The sequence below is a fragment of the Episyrphus balteatus genome, chromosome 3, assembly GCF_945859705.1.
Source record: "Episyrphus balteatus chromosome 3, idEpiBalt1.1, whole genome shotgun sequence".
Taxonomy (NCBI): domain Eukaryota; kingdom Metazoa; phylum Arthropoda; class Insecta; order Diptera; family Syrphidae; genus Episyrphus; species Episyrphus balteatus.
Window position 1 is genome coordinate 8,220,399 of NC_079136.1, and position 21,379 is coordinate 8,241,777.

The window sequence follows — 21,379 nt, forward strand, 5'->3', positions numbered from 1 at the left end:
CAAAAAACGTGTTTTTTAAAAACTTGTTTCTTCTGTTATTCAGTCAAAACTCACTAAACGACTCCAATTTTTTGCACATGTATGCATAAGGCCAAAAGCTACATGTCCTAAAAGCTATAAAAAATTACCCAAAAATACCCCTAAAAAACAAGGTATTTTTCAAAAGTTCATATTTCGCAACGCAGAGCGTTGGAAAAAAATCAGTCTCAGACGCCTAATTTTTTTTCTCTCATCTTTCAACTGGCATCTTTAGAATTGTCAAAAAAAAATTTCTTTACCCAAAATCATCATTTTGTCATAGCCCCAACACGTGTACAACGTTCAAACAAAATGTTATAGCTTAGTTTCAAAATTTTTTCTTAAATTCAGTTATTCCTAAATTAATCTCATCTATCTATAACAATAAAAATCAATTCTCTACAATTTCGCGTTTAGATTTTATCCCAAATTTCATCTTTCTGTTTTACCCCTGTTTACCCTATTAAATGAATTTTTAAAAATCCTTCATTTGGATTAAGCTTTAGGTTATTATCTTTCAAATAAGCTATAGAAGATTTTTGTATTTCTAAAAGTTTGTTTTTAATTTTGAATTGAAATTTTTTGCCGCACTGCGAAAGTGCGAGAGTGTAAAGTTAGAAAATGGCGTCACTTTTTTGTGGTGGCTGCCATGGTTCATCGATTTATAAGACTTTATCACGTCAAAATATCTTTAATGAATATACATTTATGTAGCGTGTAATGTTTCACAAAGATTTAAAAGTTGGTATTTTTGTATGTACGAAATCTTCATTAAAATTAAATGAATGCTACATAATTTTCTTAAAACAAAGTGTAACACTTTTTATCTTGCAAGGATGAATTATTTAATTTGAAAAAAAATCTAAACACCACCTGCTGAAACATATTTTCAAAATACATTTATAACTGTAACCGTATGCAAATTATTTTAACTTGATTCATAAGTAAAGATTTATTTAACGACTAAAACAGCAATAACATTTCAAATGAAACATATTTAATTGCCAGTTAGGATTAATTTACCTCAAACTCATATCAATTAAAACCAAAATATGTTGTTTTTTTTTTGTTTTTGTAAATAAATAAAAAATATGGTTGAAATTGATAATTTGTCATAAATTGATGAAAGGTTTATTGCTACAAACATTTATTTATTCAATCAACTATGTATTAACTAATTTGGGGTTATTTAATTTGAATTAAATATCGATTGCCAATGAAATATCTGTTTTAATTTTTTTTATGACCACATTATAGGATGATAAAATTATAGTAAAAATGATGGACGATTTAATCTAATTTATCGATTGAATTTATTGAATCGAAAATAATTTCATTTCAAAATAATAATAAAAAAAGTTACGTATACACCACCGTGTACCCAAAGTGTTTTTAAATAAAAAAACTTCTTGACAAAAATTTATTTCAAAACTTTTAAATAAATTTCCAGACAAATATTATTTCTTGACAATTAAATGTTAAATTTTATTGAAATATATTTCTGTCCCCCTTGTTAATAACGGTTGAATGACTGTGTAATAAAGCAAATCTTACGCGTTGCGACGTACTTCAATTTATTATTTTAAATTTCTTTTGACAAAAAGTTCTTCTCGAAGGACGTTCGCTGCTGTTGTTAAAAGAACTTTTTTGTATCTTGATCTTAAATAAATAATCTCAGCGCTCGCATTAAGAGCCCATAATTTGTTTCATAACTTTTTCTTTTCTCTCAAAGTTTTTTTTTTGTCTCTTGAAACTCATTTCAGTCTTTCAATAATTTACTGTTGAGAGGGAAGATAGAAATTGGAAAAAAAAAGTTATGATTTATCGAAAGCGAACGAACGATGAACTTCCTCGTCGCGCTGCAGGTCATCACAATTCCTTGCTTGCTCACCGTTGAAACCTAATCGAAGTTGCCCAGAGAAACTTTTCAAATTAAACAAAATATGTGCTGCAACCTACATTTGAAAGTGGGTAACTTTTGAAGAAGATAAAACTCACGAGTCAGAGTGAGGTGTGTTTACTTTGTTTTTCTTCGAAAACTTTTATAGAAAATGCTGAAATGGATTATCAGAGAGTATCCTCGTAGCACTCTCGTGTGTCGTCAGTCGTACCATATGTTGGCATTTGACTGTATTCACGTTCGTAAACAAAGATTGTTATTCCCAACGTTTTGCATTTCATTCCATTCTTTTAACTGCATATAGGTATACATTGTGGGGAATTGTATTTTGTGTTCATGTGAAAACATATTCGTTCGTTTGAGTAGGTTTATCCTCTTGCTTCCTGAAAATTTCACAAAAATTGGACACGAAAACGAATGGATACGGAAACGGATCCCTGCCTGAGTGGAGCCATAAAAACTCTAGGTTTTTCTACTCTCTCTCTCTTTAACGAGGAATAAAATTTTTGGGATTTTGTTTTTTTTTTTTTTCTCTTGCATTTTGTTTTCATTTTCAGCAGCAGTGGATTGTGATGGTGATGTCCCGTGCCTGTCTGCAGCCAACCTTGAAAATAAAATAATAATGTTCTCTCGGTTTTACTGGCTGTTTTGTGTAGGAAAGTTGGTTTCCCGAGTGGAAAGGCTACACATAAAAGTTGTGTTTTTTGTTTGAGTTATGAGAAGAAAAAGTTTTTTTTTTTTTTTTGTTTCCTAAAAAAACCATTAATGTTTTAAGAATTGTTGTTATGTTGTGAATGTGTGATTCCAGGCAACAACACTTTGACAAAAAAAGAAGAAGGAAAATTTAAAAAATAAAATGGGTATTTTACATATGAAAACTATCAAGTGGAAGATGGGAAAGGAAATATATCTTTGGAGTTTTATTCTTCCTGTTATTTTATGCATGGTAATTTTTAGTACGAAAATCACTTTGTTTTTCAAATAAAATGAAAGAACTTTTTTTAAAGTTTTTTTTAGTTAGAGAAGGAGGTTTTTGGAAATGAAGTCTTATTGTAGTTTAGCACATTTATGCAAAGAATGAATGGTGCAATGAAAGTTGATAGTAATAAACTCAAACTATAAAGAAGTTTATAGAAGAATTAATGTTGCTTTATTACATAGGCATTCAACCATTATAAACAATGGGGACAGAAATATATTTCAATAAAAATTAACATTTATTTGTCAAGAAATAATATTTGTCTGGAAACTATTACCTACTATAAAAGTTTTGAAAAAAAATTTTGCCAAGAAGTTTTTTATTTAAAAACACTTTTGGTGCACGGTGGTGTATACGTAGTTTTTTTTTTATTTTATTTTATTATTAAATTATTTTTGATTCAATAAATTCAATCGATATATAAATTAGATTGAATCGTTCATAATTGGTAATATACCTAATTTTGTCATCCTATAATGTGGTTATAAGAAAATTAAAACAGATATTTCATTCGCAATCGATATTTAATTCAAATTAAATAACCCCAAATTAGTTAATAGCTGGAACGAATAAATAATGTGTGTAGCAATAAACCTTTCATCAATTTATGACAAATTATCAATTTCAACCATATTTTTCATTTATTTAATGCGAAAAAGTTCAAACCATTATACAAAAAAAAAACATATTTTGGTTTTATTGATATGAGTTTAGGGTAAATATTCCTAACTGGCAATTAATTATATTTTCTTTGAAATATTATTGCTGTTTAAGTCATTAAATAAATCTTTTCTAATGAACCAAGCTGAAATAATTTGTATACTGTTACAGTTAGAAGGTAAAAATGTACTTTTTTTTCACTGAAAATTGTGTCTTTTTGTTTGAATTTTTTTTTTTCATTGCAGAAAAATGTAAAGTGTAATGAACTTGCATAAAATCATTTGCTGGTTGCTGTCAAAATCCTCAAATCCCGAAAACCCAGAATCCTTAAAACACAAAAAAACCGAGTTGGAACCCGAAATCCTGCAAACCCAGAATCCTGGAAACTTTACATCTCAAAGATTGTTGTTTTTTTTTTAAATTTGGTTGGTTGGTACGCAGGTGTTAGTCGATAAGGAAAGTATTTCTAGAGTCGTTCTAAGATACTGCTATTTTTTCCTCGAACTTTGCATTACGCTTATGAAAAACACATATTATATGTATGTAACTTAAAATCATTTTACACAATAAATTTATGTTAAAAAATAATAACAATATATGTAAATTCTTTTTTAATAAATTAATTGATGTGCTTTAATTTGGAATTTTGTATTTATTTTTAAAATTTTAGGGAAATTTTGAGCTATTTACTTAAAAAATCGTTGCCATTGTTTTTAAATATTTTTTTTTATCATTTTTAGTTTTTTTTTAGAAAATTGCCCCTCCCTCCTAAACCGGAACAGATAGACCCCCCTCCCATATTAAAAAATACTTGTATTTAACTCCTATACAAGAATCCGTTACTAATTTTCACAGCCTTAGTGAAAAATACTATCCCCAAAAAATATAAATAGGTACAAAAATAAAAATCTGATACAAAGATGATTTTCTTATTTTTCAATTTTCTCAAAAACTAGAAGTCATAGAAACCTATAGTTTTCAGTGTTTGATAGAAAATCAATTGAGACAATTTTCTGTATCACTCATTTTTGCAATTAAATTCACAGTCTTGACAAATTTTTAAGTTTTTTTTTCGCTAATTTTAACTTTAAAATCGATTATTTCAAAAACGATTGATTAAAATATTTTGATTTAAAATTTAAAATTAAGTGTACAATTTGAGCTTTTAAAAAAGGTATCACTCATATCTGTAAGTGTTTCCGTTGTTTTCAAATATTTTTTTTTTTGATTTTAAGTAATTTTTTGAAAAATTGCATCTTTCCACTCACCTAACAAGGACTTATACTGGCCAGAACTGGCTGTAATTGCACAGTTATTCTAGAAATTGCTTAGACAAACACATATATAAATTTCGACTTTACGGAATAAAGTTTAGTTTAATGCAAGTAAACTGCACACCTTTAAGTTGGTCTGGCAGGCACTTGTGCACCTCAAAAAAGTCTGGCATTTTTTTTTTTTTAACTTCTCGATGGGTAAACTAAATTCTATAAAAATTTCAGCCTTACAATACCAACTTTTTTTTAAATTTTTTTTACACTTTTAAGATCACATATATATATGATGTGCACCGCTGAGGCCTGCCAGACCAAGATTATTTTACTTAGCATGCTAAAAATTACTACTGTAAGAATTTTTAGCCTTACCTTAGCCAAATGTGCCACTATAACAACGGAATAATGTCTCAACAAGAAAACGATTATCCTTAGAGACAATATAAAAATAATCTTCATGTACTGTCTAGTAAAAGATTTATTACTCATCATGTGCACGGTTGCACATCTTAAAATAATTATCTTGTCAGCTTCTGCTGTCGTAACTTTCATGTTCCTTTCTTCTTAAGAACTTTAATCTCTCAAATAAGTTCAAATCACTTTTACACTTCTATCAATTTTTCACCTCAGAACACAAAAATAATGAAAATAATAGCTATATATAATACCAACACCAAGGGAAAAAGATAAAATATATTTACTATCAATTTCATTATGTAATCCTTAAAAAAATTTCCAAAACACTTTATGGTGTTTGCGAAACTTGAAAGACTTCTGTTTTGGCTACTTTTATACTACATACAAAACCAATTATCATGTTTGACCAAAATTTCATGAGTCCATACCATTAACTCCATTAACTAACTCCCCTAAGTCTACTTTTTCAACATTTCAAATGTGCGCCATCCATCAGTAAAATTATAAGGACAAACATTATAATCCCCACAGACACCATCAGTTTGTTTTACGTTATGTTTTTCCCTCTAAAAAGCACATTCTTTCAAGACAGAAACAAACTCCCTCCCTACGAGAGTGCATCGTTGAGTTAAATGACAGTAATTTGTGAGCTTTCATCATTAAACTCATACTTGTGAAAATATGACACAAAGTAGACCAGCGAAATGACAAAGCGATTCGCTCCCTAATAACCCAGTCTGTCAATAATAACATGAAAAAATGTCTGCGAGTTTGTTGTAAAAAAAACTCTCCCTTCTTCACATTCACGTATTAAGTAAACACTCTTTTTTTTATGATTCTACAAGGATACAAAATTAAGGAAAGTGTTTGCTTTGGACGACGACGACGATGAATGTAAGTTCTTTTAGTACCTGACAGATCAAAAACGATACCAAAATAAAGTGAGCAGACAATTTTCGCTACGAAAATTGACTAAAATCGTTTGGGATGGTAAAAAATGCTTCTTAAGATTTTATTTATTTATTTAGTTGTTTTTTTTTTCGCAAATCATCCAAAACATGGGCAGAAAAATAAAATACAAAGTTTTTTTTTATGAGCTGACAGAAACGAAGACACAAAAAAGAAACCTTATCGATTGAAGACCTTTGCCAAAATGTCCTTTATCCTTTTTCGAGGGTGTAAATGGTTTGAGGAATGTTTTCCCTACATAAATATCCATCAATCTGTTCCAAGAAGCAGAATGAGAAGGATTATCCCAACAACTATAAATAAACTCTGACGACTTGAAGTGTCTTAAGTAAGATAAATTTAATGTGCTGACCTTTTGTTTGACGGAGTAATGGTGACATTGAAATAGAAATTAAATGCAAAACAAATCTTAATTATTTTCTTAGAAGTAAAAGAAAATTTTCTGTTTGGTTGTCCTGTGAAGGCAATTAACAATGTGACAGGGATCTTAAAGTTAAACAGAAAAATAAATAAAAAAAAAAAGACTTTACAACTTTGAGGAATTGGCCGCACTCATGCCAGAGTGTGAATAGAAAATATCTATACAATACTCCTTCTTGTTGGCTTTAAAATACTTGACATAGCAAATAAATTGAGGATGTATGGACATAAGGGTTTTCTACTCGAAGAAATATGTTTGGTAGAAGTTTTGTGGAAACCAAAAAGTTTGTTGAATTTATTATAAGTTTTGTTTTCAGTTAGAATGACTCTCTTTAGTTTAAGTTTAAATTTTATTTACCAAAATAAAATGCCACAAAGCGAACATGCAAATAAATTCATTCCAAAGGATAAATTGTCTTTTGTGCTCAATTTATAGCAAAAATTGTTTAAATTTTGTTCAGGTTCCTATTTTAATAAAAAGAAAAAGAAATTAACAATGAATCTACTGAGATTGATTGACTGTACACCTGTACGAACATACTTTCAATAAGACTCAATATTAAAGCTTTCATTCAAATTACTCGAACTATCAAAGTCATCAAAGGCAAAAATATGATGGGTTGGCATTTTGTTTGTAAACTTTGATTGATTACGTTTCTGTTGAGTTGTGTTTTCGATAAAGAAAAAAATGACAGCTTGACAGCTTTGATTTTTCTTTCCAGCGAATCTTGCTTTGTACGTTATGTTATAACTTTAACTCAACTCTTTATTCACTTCAGTCAAAAAATTAAGCCCACTTGCTATTACCTGAGATGGAATCAGCTAAGATAATTTGTTATAGTTATAATTCACGAACATCTAATTTGGTCAGCGTAATATTTGCGACCTCCATCAGGTACAACATATCCAAAGCTATGAAATCAGGAGTATTTTTGGAAATTTTCTTAGACCTGAAAACGTTAAATTGACTGATTTAGGGCCGGTTTGTTCACACTCGATTATCTTTTAATCAAGGATCTTTCTATGGAATAATCCTTGATTAAAAGATAATCGACTGTGAACAAACTGGCTCTTAGACTACAAAAATTTGGAAAATACATATACAATTTGTATTATATTTATTTATTATATTACGTTACCTTTAGTTTAAATTTGAATTTATAACGCGAATCTGATAGACAACAAAAACATGTTATGTCAAAATATTGTATTATTACATTATTAGGATTTTAATTACTCTTGTTATTTTAATTGTAAAAGGAAAACTAAATTAAATCTTTTCTAATATAAATCTTAATCTATTTATATTTTATTGTATAAAGACTGAAATATTATATGTTCTACAGCTATAAAACAAATAATGTCAACGACAACGATCTTCTCGAAGTCTCTTTGAGGATGGGTTCTAAATATACAAGTACAAGTACATATGTATATCGACTTGGCAAGAAACAATGATCCCAAGTTTGAGTGAGTTGATATGGTTGAAATCTTTCAGCCAATAAAAATCTTAGAAAGTTTTCATGGGAATATCTTTTCGAACTGTAATGTAAGAAAAGCGAGCCGTCAAGTCCGAGAAATGGAAATATGTTTTTGTGTCCAAATATTTTCTAACAGGTAACTTATGATTGTTAAATGACAATTTAACAACTTCATATATGTTAAACAAACATTTGCTTATAGTTGTTTATAAATGTTTGCTAAACATTATTGGTCATTAAATGTTTGGTAACTTGTCAATAAGGGTTTTAGCAATTTTTCCCTGACTTATTTTCTATTCAGTTATTTATTAATTATTCAGTTATGTTTTGTTTGGTGATCTGGAACCATTCCACATACTTGTTCTAATAAGATATTTGTTCTAATAAGAGAGAAAATCATTCCAGATTTAATTTCAGAATCAAAACCAGAAGAAATATTTAAAACAATTTAAATTTGAATTGAACTGAATTTTAAAAGACAAACAAATTACGTCCCCGATGATAAGGAAAGAGTTTTTGAAATTAAATGAAATCTCTTAATTCTTCTTAAGTATAAACTGATTACAGGGGCAGCTTCCCTGCAAGTATGAAAAGTGATAAACAAACCTCTTCTCTTCATTCTTGTATCACAATTACAGTGCGATTTCAAAATTAAAACTTCAGAATTAAAAAAACATTTAAATTTATTTAATTCTGATATTCACTAATCTTAAACAAAAATATAATAAATAACACAAATAAACAGACATAATTTTTATCTGCAGTAAGCACTGTTTTATATAACTGCTTTATTTTACAATTTAAAGTGTGTATAAGTATATACACTGGGGTGAATACGCAACATTTATAATAAATGTGAAAATTACTAAATTTTATCAATTTATAGAAGAAAAAAATACTTAATAATGTGTATATTCAGAATTTTTTTTGTATTTTTACGTAAGCAAATGACTCTCGGTTTAACAAAAAATTTAATTGCCATAGAATGAGGTGATCTGATCTGAGTTACACATTGATAAAAAGAACATCTCATCCAAGTCCAAGGTTAGAATTTAGAAAAATGCAGAAACTTATGATAATGAGTTTTTAAAATTTGAAAAAATTCCGTATTTCTTCGAATTAAAACTAATTCATTGTCTGTCTGTCTGTCTGTATAAGGAGCTACAGCCTAAACGTATGGACCGATTAATGTCAAACTTGGTATGTAGCGTTATTTGGCGACTCTCCAGAGAGGTTTTCGGAATTAATTTTTTCCAAAAATAGTAAAGTTGAAATTGCTCAAAAACGATTTTGTTTAAAGAATTCAAATGTTAGTTTTAAGACAAGGTCTATCTTCTAACGAACAAATTTTTTTTTTGAAAATCATTATTAACGGTACCTGCAATATCCGATTATCTCCGAAACTGCTTATTCGATTTCAACAAAAATTTTTGTGAAGAAGCATTTATATAATTTTAATAAAAAATTTTCAAAAAAATAATTTTTGGATTTTGAAAATTTTTTTTTTGAGAAATCAAATTTTTGAAAACGGGACATTGAATTTTTTTTGAAATTTTGTTTTTAGATGTTGATTAGTGATTTCTACAAAATTGCATACCAATTTTATTTTAAAACTTTTTTTCCAAAAAATTATTTATAAAAAATTAGTTTTTTAAAAAACGGCTCTAACGTTTTTGAATTTTTTTTTTTCTAAAAATGCATCTTAATATATCAATCAAAACTGCATACTTGTTTTGGAGGGCAATTTGATTTCAGGATTTATTTTTTTGTACCTATATAGTAGGTACCTACATTTTCCAAATTTCTATATAAAAAGTCTTAAAAATTTAAGCAACTTTAACTTTAAGTTCGTGCGACCCAGTCGTGCATGTTATTTCTTTTGGTTTAAAAATGCTTCAAAATTCAAATATTACCTTTATAAATGTAAATGTAAAATTCTTCAGAATTCCCTCTTTTGATACAAGTATTAAACTAATTAATATATGTATCACAAAATACGTGGAAGAAAAGAACAATTAATATGACGATTGTGGAATAAAGCTTTTGGGTATTAATTTGTTATTTTTTTTCCAAATACAAACAAACATTTTTCCTATGAAAAAGACTTAATCATTTAGGTTTGATAATTTTGTATAATAAATTCGTTTTTAATTGATGTTCTAAGAAAAAAATTAAACCAAATTATTTTCAAAAACCACGTTAACTTTATAAAAAAAAAAATTATATAGGTAAAAGGAAAGCTTTTCATTGTGAAAACTATATAAGATAATAAATTAATAAATATTGTTATACAATAAAGTACGGATGTTAGACTTTGGGAACAATATTCTATTATATTCTCTTAGCATCTGCAAAAAAAAATAATTATTCCTACCCATTTGCCATCTGGCATTTGCCAAAAATCTATGCAGACAAAATATATCCACCTCGAATAATGTACCTACGTATTCATGTGAAACAATAAAATATCCATTCGAAAGATCGTTAAATTTTCGCGAGAAAAAAAAAACAACACAAAAACACTTTATTCAATACATTCTGGCAATAAAACACCATAGGTACATCTAAATGCATATAAATAATATAAATAAGAACAAAAAAAAAAAAAGTTCATAGGTCATGGGAAACCCCCACTTTTGCTTTACCAGACATGCAATCGTGTATTTTTTTTTCTCTCTCACTCTCTATCCCCCTCTATTTTGTATAGATAAATATACAACATATAAGTAAAGCACTCGTAATCCAATCTAATTTATAACTTTTTCGTGAGAAATATAAATATTGTACATGTTTACCCCCTCCCCAAAACCAAACTAACAAATGGCCATATCCCACAATAACCCTCCCACATCCACATATGCATGTTAAACTCATCCTCCAAAAACCTTGGGTTACCATCGCATCGCCTTAATACTACATAGGGTTTTTAGGTTGTTAGTTGAATATTTTTCTGTATGTGCGTTTGAAAACTCTCTCAAATCCAATTAATGCCTGGGGATTTGACAATATCTCATATAGGAGACTCTCTGTACAGTAAAACCACCATAACAACCACGATTGTGTATTTTTTTTTTTTTTTTTTTGGAAATAGGGAGGAATAAAGTTTCTCTACACACAGCGTGGAGAAAGGGCTCCCCACATGTCCCTAATGTGTCATCCTAAAAATGTATGTTGTATATTTATTTTCTCAAAATCAACCAAGTAGAAGATAAAAAAAAGTCGTCCAATCTAATAAAAATTCTCTTGTACCTACTTTCGAGAGACTTATAAGATACAAAAATCCTTCTAGAGTCATTATACAAAATCATACACCGTTATTATGCGAATACACATTCATCATATCATCCTACTTTCTTTTTTCTCTCATTTGGTATTCTTTTCGAAGAGACACAGTTTGTTCTACAAAAGTTTGTTCTTCTACGACTTCTTCGTTTTACGTCTTCAAAAAGGAAACATAAAAAAACAACTTTCATTCAAAGTCAATTCCCAAAAAAAAAAAAGAACAAAAAAAGGACGAAAAAAACCACACGAAATGGCTGATTGTAATAGCAATAACATCAACCACTCCAAAGATGTGGAGGATGATGAAAACAACGGTATACTTACTGTCTATCCTTACGTTGCTGCCGTTTCTTCTTAAAGGCTTTCTTAACTCTTAGCAACAAAAAGGCCGCCCGATCAATAGATAATGTTGGTGGACTGTTTTTCTTTGTAGCAGCAGCAGTATCATCCATATTGGATATATTTTTTTTTATATTTATTTCCTTTTCCGGTTTAACTTTATTTTTTTCCTTTCTAATCAAAATCAGGTGATGAAGGAATTTTCTTTTGATAACTTTTTTTTTTTTTCTTTATTTTCTTCTTCTTTTTTATGAATTTTTCACATATTTTAACTTTTCACATTTAAATTTATATATCTTTGGAATTTATGATAATGACACACAGGGATAATAATCTTCTTCTTCTTCTTATTCACTTAGATATATTTTTTTTATATGTATAGGTGGCGTATAAGTCACATTGCTACCACACCAAATAGGACCTTGGTAAAAAAATAGAAGACCATCATTAATATTATGGGGAATTTCCTATATCAAGCCCGCACACAGAGGATTAAGAAAAGGAATTTCGTATCTTTTATTCATGTAAATACCGGATATTTAAATTGATTTGAAAAAGCACACATACACACACAATCACACACTCCGAGTTATACTTAATCCAAAGATGTCACATACATATATAAATATATCCCCCCAAAGACCTGCTGTGGGAAATCTCATTTGTGTTTCCGTTTCGAAGGAGTATACTAGACTTGGACTGGACTAGACAGGACATACACATCCCTGAGAGAAGTGTCCTTTTCAACTTTACCATTTGGAAATTTTCATATTACAGTTTTTTTTTTGCAATGTACTCTTATAATGTGTATTAGCTTTAATATCATCCACCCCCTCCCCCCATTTCCCACTACCAGCACTCAGAATCATCTTCTTTAAACGTACATAAAAAGAAATGCTAGGTCAAAGGTCAAATTGTACAAAATAGTTGACGTAAAGGACATCAAATATAATTTTTTTTTGTGTTTTAATGATAATTTCCCACGCCATTAGGCCCTCGTTCCTACTGAAACCGACCGATCCATTAGATTAAAGTGCATATTCTAATATCATTCACACATAATGTAATTTCTACTCTCGCCTAGTTCTTAATGGTCTTTGAGAGAAAGTCCTTTGAGTTCAAAAGACAAAATATAATGGTAGCCTTTTTGAGAGGTCCTTTTTGAAGGATACCGAACACACACGAAAATTATTATCCATTGCATCAAAATTACAGGAAACATAAATTTCCAACAAAGTTTGATGAGTAGAGGAGGGAGGGGGAAGGGGAGAGTCTGGTAAAGACCAATCCATAAAACATATTGCAACAAGGCACAACAGACACAAGAGTAATTTATGACAAGACTTTCAAAGGTAACCTTCCGCCTGAAGACAAGTCTTATCCTTTTTTTTTCTGTAGTTAACGGTTCAGTCTGATGTCAATATATATATATATAAAAGGACATTGAACAAGACAGTAGAAAAAAAAGGGATTGGCCGATGGTAGAGTAGCACACACACGAGTTAATCAAGTATCAATTCACTTTTTTTTGTTTTCTTCTTTTACATCCACTTGCTTGCCAAAAGGCATTCGACAAAAATCAAAAAAGGGTTATAAAGATCCTTCTGACAACACAGCACAAAAAAAATTACAAAAAGACTCTATATAATCCAAAACGGAAGGAAGCGGAAAATTCAGCGGCGTTTTTTTTTTATCTTCTTGAATATTTATTTTCCCGGTGTGTTACATTGATTCGAATTCGCTGAACTGGCAATTTTAAGCTTTCAAAAAGGACCAAAAATAAAGAAAAAACAAGTTGTAAATTATTACACAAGCGAGAAATTGCAAGAGGATTTATTGATATCCAGTGGAATTATGATGTGTGTAACGGTTTTTTTTTTTGGTGTTTTTTTTTTTTTTTTTGTATTTTTTTATTCACTATATATATTCACTTCCGACAAAAGTTGATAACGGTTACAAAATCGGGAGAGGACTAAAGGCCATAGACAGGACATTGGTATCCTAAAGCAGTAAGCTTTTAAGTGTTTACATCTGCATCAGGAGGATATAAGAAAAAACAACAAAACAAAATAAAGAGAGAAATGTTAAAAAAAAGAGCTTTTAAGGTTGTAACCTGCGCGTAACGCAAAAAATGTAAGAGCAAATTTACATTGAAGTAACTTAAATTTAAATATTTTCAACACTTCTAACATATGTTAGAGACCGGTTTTTGAACTATTTTTGTTTAAATTTTAAAGAATCTCTTTAATAAAAATAGACTACTTTGACAGTAATCATTATTTCACACAATACTTAACAAATTTCCCATCTATCTATTTCTATAGAACATACTCGTCGTCCTGTCGTATAGTTTCTATTGAATGTTTAACATAAACATCACTCTGTGTTAGCTTTAAGTTTTTGACATAAAATCGAATTATGTTGTGGTGGTGAAGCGAACTGAACGTTACCAGTAATTGATTTAGAAGTACACTTTATGTGCATATATGAAGGATTCCAGATGGATAAAGTATGGGTGGAGAGAAGTGTTACTACTAACAGAGAGTTGGTCGATAACTGTCAATTTGTGAGTGCGATGACCAGAACCCATCTATTTGTATTGACGGAATGTGATTTTATTTAAGTCAATTTTTAAAAGGACTTGCGGTGGTGGTTACATTGTAGTTGTGTTTGCAATGATAAAACTATGTGTGTAGGGATTTTAAATAGGACATATGTTTGGCAGAGTTTTTGGTTTTTGTGGATAGAAAGTTTACATTGTTGTAATTTGTATGTTTGGTTAAAAGTTTGTGGGTGTTTTCGTGGCCAAAAAAGTATTTGTAACACACACGTCTAGAAAAAAAAAATGATGAATACAGATAATACAGCGAGGATATGTTTTTTATTTTACCTGAAGTGGTTTTGAATATATTAAATAGAGTTTTACTAGAGAAGGGGTTGTTTTTTGTACTAGCTAAGCTATGGTCAAAAAAACAAATGAATAACAAGGTTGGGATTAAAATCCTTATTTATGAAGGTAAAAGTTCGTCATATAACTTTTATTTTAATCAAAATTTTTGAAAAGCAATGCTTATCAACACCATAGAGACAGACAAAAACAAAAAAATCGTTTTTTGCCTTGAAAAAAAAAAGACTGGGAAAAGTGCAGATCCAGTCAAAAGAATTTAGATATGGAATCACTTCAAATTTTTGGTTTTGCTGACACCTTCTTTTTGAATGTTTGGTCTATAGCTTTACTATATGTATTTCCTCGTTGAACTGAAAACACTAAATTTTAATATAAGAAAGTCTTCGTTTAAGGCGCGGTAGATTTCAACACTCAAAATTTGTGACTGAAATGAAGTTTTTGGGTTGAATTGTGTACAAGAGAGCTCTCATGAGAGAGTACAAAATTTCCCCACCCTGACAAAATTAGTCCCAATAATTTCTTGGGCAGAAATATGGGTTCTGTCAAATGAAAAGTTGACATAAGTTAAACAAATAAAAAAAGAAGAAAACAAATCCAATCAATTGTGATTATTTTTAAATTGAATTGCGTTAACGAGTTTTTTTTTGCATTCTAAAAGTGATTTTGTTTATCGAATTAAACGAAAAAAATGAAATTGTAATTGTTTAATGGTTTTTAACTTTTTCCAAACTCTTTTGCATTTGTTGGAAAAGATAACATAATTTGAGGCCAATTTTGATGCTCCTAATCCGGAGGAATCAGTACCGACTTGAGCTCTCCAAGTCCAGCTTTCACTAGGTGGTTTAGAGGCGTACGTTGAGCTGACGAGGCCCCGGAGCAAGACTAAATTTTGGGGCTCCTTTGATATTTAGAAAATAAGAACAAATAAAAAAGTACGTATACGCCCTACTTTTATTTTTTTGGGGTCAATGATGTATCATTTGTTGGTCGCTAAGATTATTCGAGAAACATTTTTTGGAGCCCTAAGATAATAAATAGGTATATAATTATACCTATAATTTTTATTTCAAAAAACCGATTTTCTTTTTTGGGGCTCCTGAGGTAGTATTTTTTTTTTTAGATGAAATATTATGTGGCTGGCTACCAATTGATTACGCATTACACTGAAGAATATAATTATTGTTCTCTCTAGTGTCTATTAATAGTTCCAGGGATTGGTGGTTTCTTTCGAAATATCATATTGATGACCTTAATTAATACATTTCGACTATTGACCTCAACAATTCTAGTATATGGGTTGATTTTCGAGGCTTTCTTTTGAGGTGATAAAAAGGACCTTTTCTATAGCTTAAAAGACAAGCAAAATAATATTTGTTAAATAGTGTCTTCACATTGAAAGAGGACATTGACATTTTATTTATCATAAATTATTTTACCCTCATTTGCAATATTTTCATATCTCCAACCAACCACATCTTAAGCATTATGGCCCGCCAACAAAAAAAGAAAATATATTCCACTTCATAAATTCTATAGAAAAAATTAATTACAAAAAGGATCAAAATTTCAAAAATAAAATAAAACAAAATAAAATAAGAGGCAATCACTATGGCACAAAAGAAAAAAAAAACAATATTTCTTAAAGAAGACAAAAAATGAAATGAAAATCAAGCTTCGTTTGTATTATTTTACCTTTTGCTTCGATAAAAATGTTTCAATTAAAACAAAGGAAGCTGGAGCAGTGGAAGACCTCATAATAAAAGGTCTTCATTTTAATTCTTAACAAAACATGGCGCAAGCAAGAAAAAGCGATGAATCTTAAAAACCTAAAATCTTGACCCAACTCTTATAAAAGTAGAAGGAAAGTACCCAACGTTTTCTTTATCACAATTAGGCATCAAAGGTTTATGAAATCAATAAAAATTTATATAAATATTTTTTGATACAGCCGGTCTTTGCCGTCGTCGTCGCCGGTCTTTGTGTTTAAACTCGGTTTGTTCTTTTTTTTTGTGTTAAGTTTGGTGATCAAAATCTTTCATTTCCTTTTTCATAAAATAAATATTAATTCTTTTGTCCTTTGCTGAGGTTAAGGAAAAGGGGACAAAAAAAAGTTACCAAAATTGTGGGAGTTGCTTCAGAAATATAAGCCAGATTTTTTTAATTCAAATATTTAAAAAGGACATGAATTTAAGTTTTTTATTTTGGAAAAGATTTCTTAATTTTTGGATTTTTAGAATTTCGGTCTTCGATTTTAAGGATTTTGTTACCATTTCCAGTTAACCCTTTCGATCCCAAGCTATGAAAATAAATATTAAAAAATGTTTTTTCAGTATTATCGTGTGGAAAACATCACAACTAAGAAATATGAATAGCAAAAAGTTATTTTCCAAAATAATAAATAGCAAAACTAATGTGTTACTCTGATTTTACATGTAAGTAACATGCACTGCCTATGACCAACAAAATAATCGGACAGATGAGAAAATAACTTTTTATGAAACTATAATGTATGCTACTTCTTCTAAGCCAAAAAAAGTAAACATTTTCTGCATTAACATTTTTTTAACCTTTTTTTTCACAATTATGACCACATATAAAAAAAAAATTTTTTTGCAAAAAAAAAAACAAAAAATGTGAATTTCATTCCCTTTTTCGATAAAAAAATTTAAGGTATGATATTTGACTAACTTTTTGTAATAATCCAGTAACTAGGCATTATTATCTTTCATATAAGCCATCGAAACCTAAAAAAATATTTAATTTAATATTTTTTACGAATTTTTAAAAATATGTTACATGAGAGTAACGCTGGGTCCGAAAGGGTTAACTTGCATCATCACTTTTTTTGAAAATCAATTTTTAAAGCTGTCTCTAAAAATACCATTAAAATGTCAATTGACCTTTAGTTGACTATAATAACGATTGAACAAGCTTAAAATTCACTTAATTGAAAATTTTATCACGAGTGGCATCGGTTGATATCAAGCACGTTTCAAATGGGTATATGGTGTCCCAATTCCAGGTAACAATGGGCTGGGGTTGTATGTTGATTTCGGACAAACAAATTCTTTAATCCACAGAAGGTGATAAATTGGAAATTAATTAAAAGATCAAATAATAATAGTGACATCGTATACATTGTCATCCACATGTTAAATTTTGGTTTATTTAATTCGATGAATAATAGAATAGAAGTGGACGAGATTAAAGTGCGGTTAAGTTCGTAGAATTCATGAATTGGAAATATTGAGAGAATAAAGGATATTAGTGTTAATTGCAGAACTCATAGTAAAAATAAGTGGATATCAATCGATAATATTCCTAAATTATGCTATTCCATGAGTAATGGAATAGCTTTTGTTCATGAATTCATTCATAGGAATTACTCGTAGGTATATAAAATTTATACCGCTTAGTTCAAATAAATGAGGAAACATAACATTAAAAAGGCTTTTAAAAAATAAAATTTAAAATTATCCATTAAGAGATAAACTTAATAAAAGAAGACTCCTTGAAAAAGGATGTAAGATAAGTCCTACATACATTGTTTGTGTATAAGTAGACAATAAAGCCTTATGACATATTTTTTTCATAAAGTATCTCGAAAAACACCAAAAGTGAATAAAATACATCACTTGTTTTTAATACCTCCTCCTCCACTTATCCATTTTATATTCATAAATCAAAACTTTACGGTAGAAGAAAAAAGCTGACATTATTTTTTGCAGTGGGATTATCTTAACACTACCTACAGTGCGTTTTATTTAGCTCTGCAAAGTCCTTTCTACTGTTACTTGAACTTTTTATGTAGTTTTTTTTTCAGATAGGAAAAAAATAACAAAACAGAAATCATAAAGGCTCGTATTTACCCTTCATTGTACACAAAAAATTTCCTCGTTTAGTTGTAGTAAATTAATTTCAGTATATTATTGTTCTACGAAAAAAATGTTTAGATTTTACCTTTATGTATTTATTATTCTTTAATACAAAAAATATGAAATTAAATCCTTTAAGCAACTTCCTTTTTCCAAGAATTAATTCAATGTATCCTTTAAAACAAAATCTCACCACATTTTATTTGCGTTTAAAAGAGAATATAGTTATAAAAAAACAATCCAATATTTACATTATAAATTGCGGTGGTCAGAGAAATTCTATTTAAATTGAATCTGTGTACAGAAAAAAACACTGTAATTGGATTTCCATATATTGCATTTCATTTCGAAACCGATACACCTTGAACCAAAACAGACATTTTTCCAAAAAAAAAAAAAAAAACTCAGTTATGCAGAAATATTGTTTTCGATTGATCTCTGATAATATCTGACACAAAAATTCTGTTTCCATTTAAACGAAATCGGTCATTACAGGGTGTTCACTAGATTGGTGCAGCCGTGCATCTCATGGTTTATGATACGAATAATAGTCTTTTCAACTTAATTTGATACTTTATTTTTATTTGCCAATGCGAAGACCCATATCTGTAAGCTACTAAAAATTCACGTTTTTCGTGAAAATAGACATTTTGTTACTTTTTTGAACCCATCTGAATTGACTTATTCTTTTTTGACTCATGCATATGAGTCTCTGAAATATTCTGATCACAGGTTTTGAGTCATTCAGAGAGAAATGAAATCGGGAAGCCTGAAATTGAACAAAAGACAAAACCCACGAAGAATTACATTCCGCCGTTTTTTTTTAGCTTCCGTTTTTTTTTTTCTTCTTTAAATAAAAGGAGGTCAGAATTTATATCTAAAAACTCTCCACTTTAATATTCCCATCAGGCTTTTAAGTCCATTGGTTCTAGATGAAAATATTGAAGAGGAATGAGATTAGTTTGGAATGGATCCTTGTGCAACTTCTTCACTGTAGGCACTGAAACGTGAACGGAGAGTGGCTCACTTGAATTCGGTCTTATGTTCGGATTTTGCCAGAGCCCAGAGATATTATGTATGTTCCGCACAAGCTAGCAAATACGTCAAATTCATCTTTGGTGAACATTTTTTTGATATTGAGTCTGGGTTCTGGCCTTACAATTTTACAATTTACTCTTTGGAATGTACCTTGTGGGTCCTTGCTCGGGCGCCAACTTTTGGTGTCAATTTTTGGATTAAGGGCTGAGGTCTTACTCGTCGGAATGCAAAAGTTAACCCTCTGTAGGCACACCTCTTTTTTGTGACGTGATAGGCACACGAGTGCGAATTTGGTTTATACTTTTTCATGTCGCTAGAACTTTTTTCGGTCACAATATTTTATAGAGAATCAGGTATGAAATTGATGTAGAATATTCCGAGGAATTCGAATATTGTTTTCACAATTCCGAACAAAAAATATTTTCACCCTTAGACTTTTTGTGACCACTTTTTTGAAAAATCGTAATTTTTTTATTTTTTTCCTGCCAAATTCGCACCCGTGTGCCGACAGAGGGTTAAAGAAAGTTCGAAAATTTAGTTTTATAGTTCTTTTCTTTATTTTATTCTAAAGTAATTTTATTAAGGCTTTTATTTAACAAAATTTAAACTATAATTTGGCTTACGAGTTCCTGGTACTCTGGTATATTGGTTCTGGTTTTCTGTGGTTTCTAGTATTTTGGTGTCGCCCTCTTTTTAGGAAATTGACCTCATCCAATCGATCGGTGGGATTTACTATGGAGATTATTGCAATGCTTAAATACAGTAGTTGAAATGAAGAAAGTTGTTAATTATTTTCGTCAAATAATTGAAGTTCTTTTCAGTTCCTTTAGACTTCTTTGGGCTATAATCAGATATATTGACACAAAAATTTTATTATTTTCATATCAAATTAATTGATATCATATACGCTCTTTTTGAAATTCGCGCTTTGAAAAATTTTCCAGGTCAACTGTAGTCGGTTTTGAGCAGCTTGGAATCAATATTTTTGTCAATTGGCCTGCCAAATTACAGGGTATGAATATTATTGAAAACCCATTTCAACTCCATACATCTAAAAGAAAGGTCAACAACACAACAAAAATGGAAAATTGAAAAATTTAAGGCAGTCATCGTAGCAGCCTGGCGAAAAATCCCCTAAGAGACAGTCAGTCTATAACGGCGGATCATTGCATTAACGAAGGCAAGTGGAAAAAATATTGATTATGATTTTCCAGAAAATATGACTTAAGGACCCAAAAAAGCTCATTTCGCCATTTCATCGAGTTCAAAAATGTAAAAAACTTTAAAAAAAATCCTAAATTCTAAATGAAAAAAATGTTTTTTTTTATTCAAATACAATAAACATTAAAATAATATAAAAAACCATGGAATTTTCATGAATTTCATTTACAATCATTTTATTTGATGTGGTTCGAACCTTTTTTCGGGGTTTGACCAAAACTCATGTTCCCAAAAACCAAAAAAAAAAAAAATCCCCAATGCCAAAATCCCCAAAAAAAATCAAAAAGATACACAACTAGCGCAACATAACTTTGGGATTTTCTCTTGCTGATTTTTATTATTGATCTTTTTTTGGGAATTTTTGTTTGTTTCCTTTAAACAATAAATTGGTGCGGCCTATTGAATTTCTTAAAGCATTTTTTTTTTAACATTTACACTATTTAGACCATAAAAACTATTTCCTGAGGTCGCTGATGTAGTGATGTAGTAACAGGGAACGAGACCTAACTCGATTTTGAACGCACTGACATTGAATAATTATATATAGAAGTGACACCGGAAAAAACATCCGCTTTGTTTGAGGGGTGGCGCTACAATCGTT

The 21,379-nt window shown here is 29.6% G+C and overlaps 1 protein-coding gene across 8 annotated transcripts in view; it reads right to left on the bottom strand.

Moving 5' to 3' along the window:
- LOC129913874 (uncharacterized) overlaps window positions 1-11,957 on the bottom strand; it is a 128,023-nt gene extending 116,066 nt beyond the window's left edge. For 5 of the 8 annotated variants that reach the window (XM_055992829.1, XM_055992828.1, XM_055992824.1 and 2 more), the window contains exon 1: window positions 11,722-11,955. In XM_055992829.1, coding sequence (XP_055848804.1) covers window positions 11,722-11,849 — 128 coding nt within the window. In that variant the 5' untranslated portion in view covers window positions 11,850-11,955. Of the gene's footprint in view, window positions 1-11,721 lie in introns of all 8 variants that reach the window. The other 3 variants (XM_055992827.1, XM_055992825.1, XM_055992830.1) reach the window with 2 other exon arrangements.
- Window positions 11,958-21,379: the final 9,422 nt, after the last annotated feature.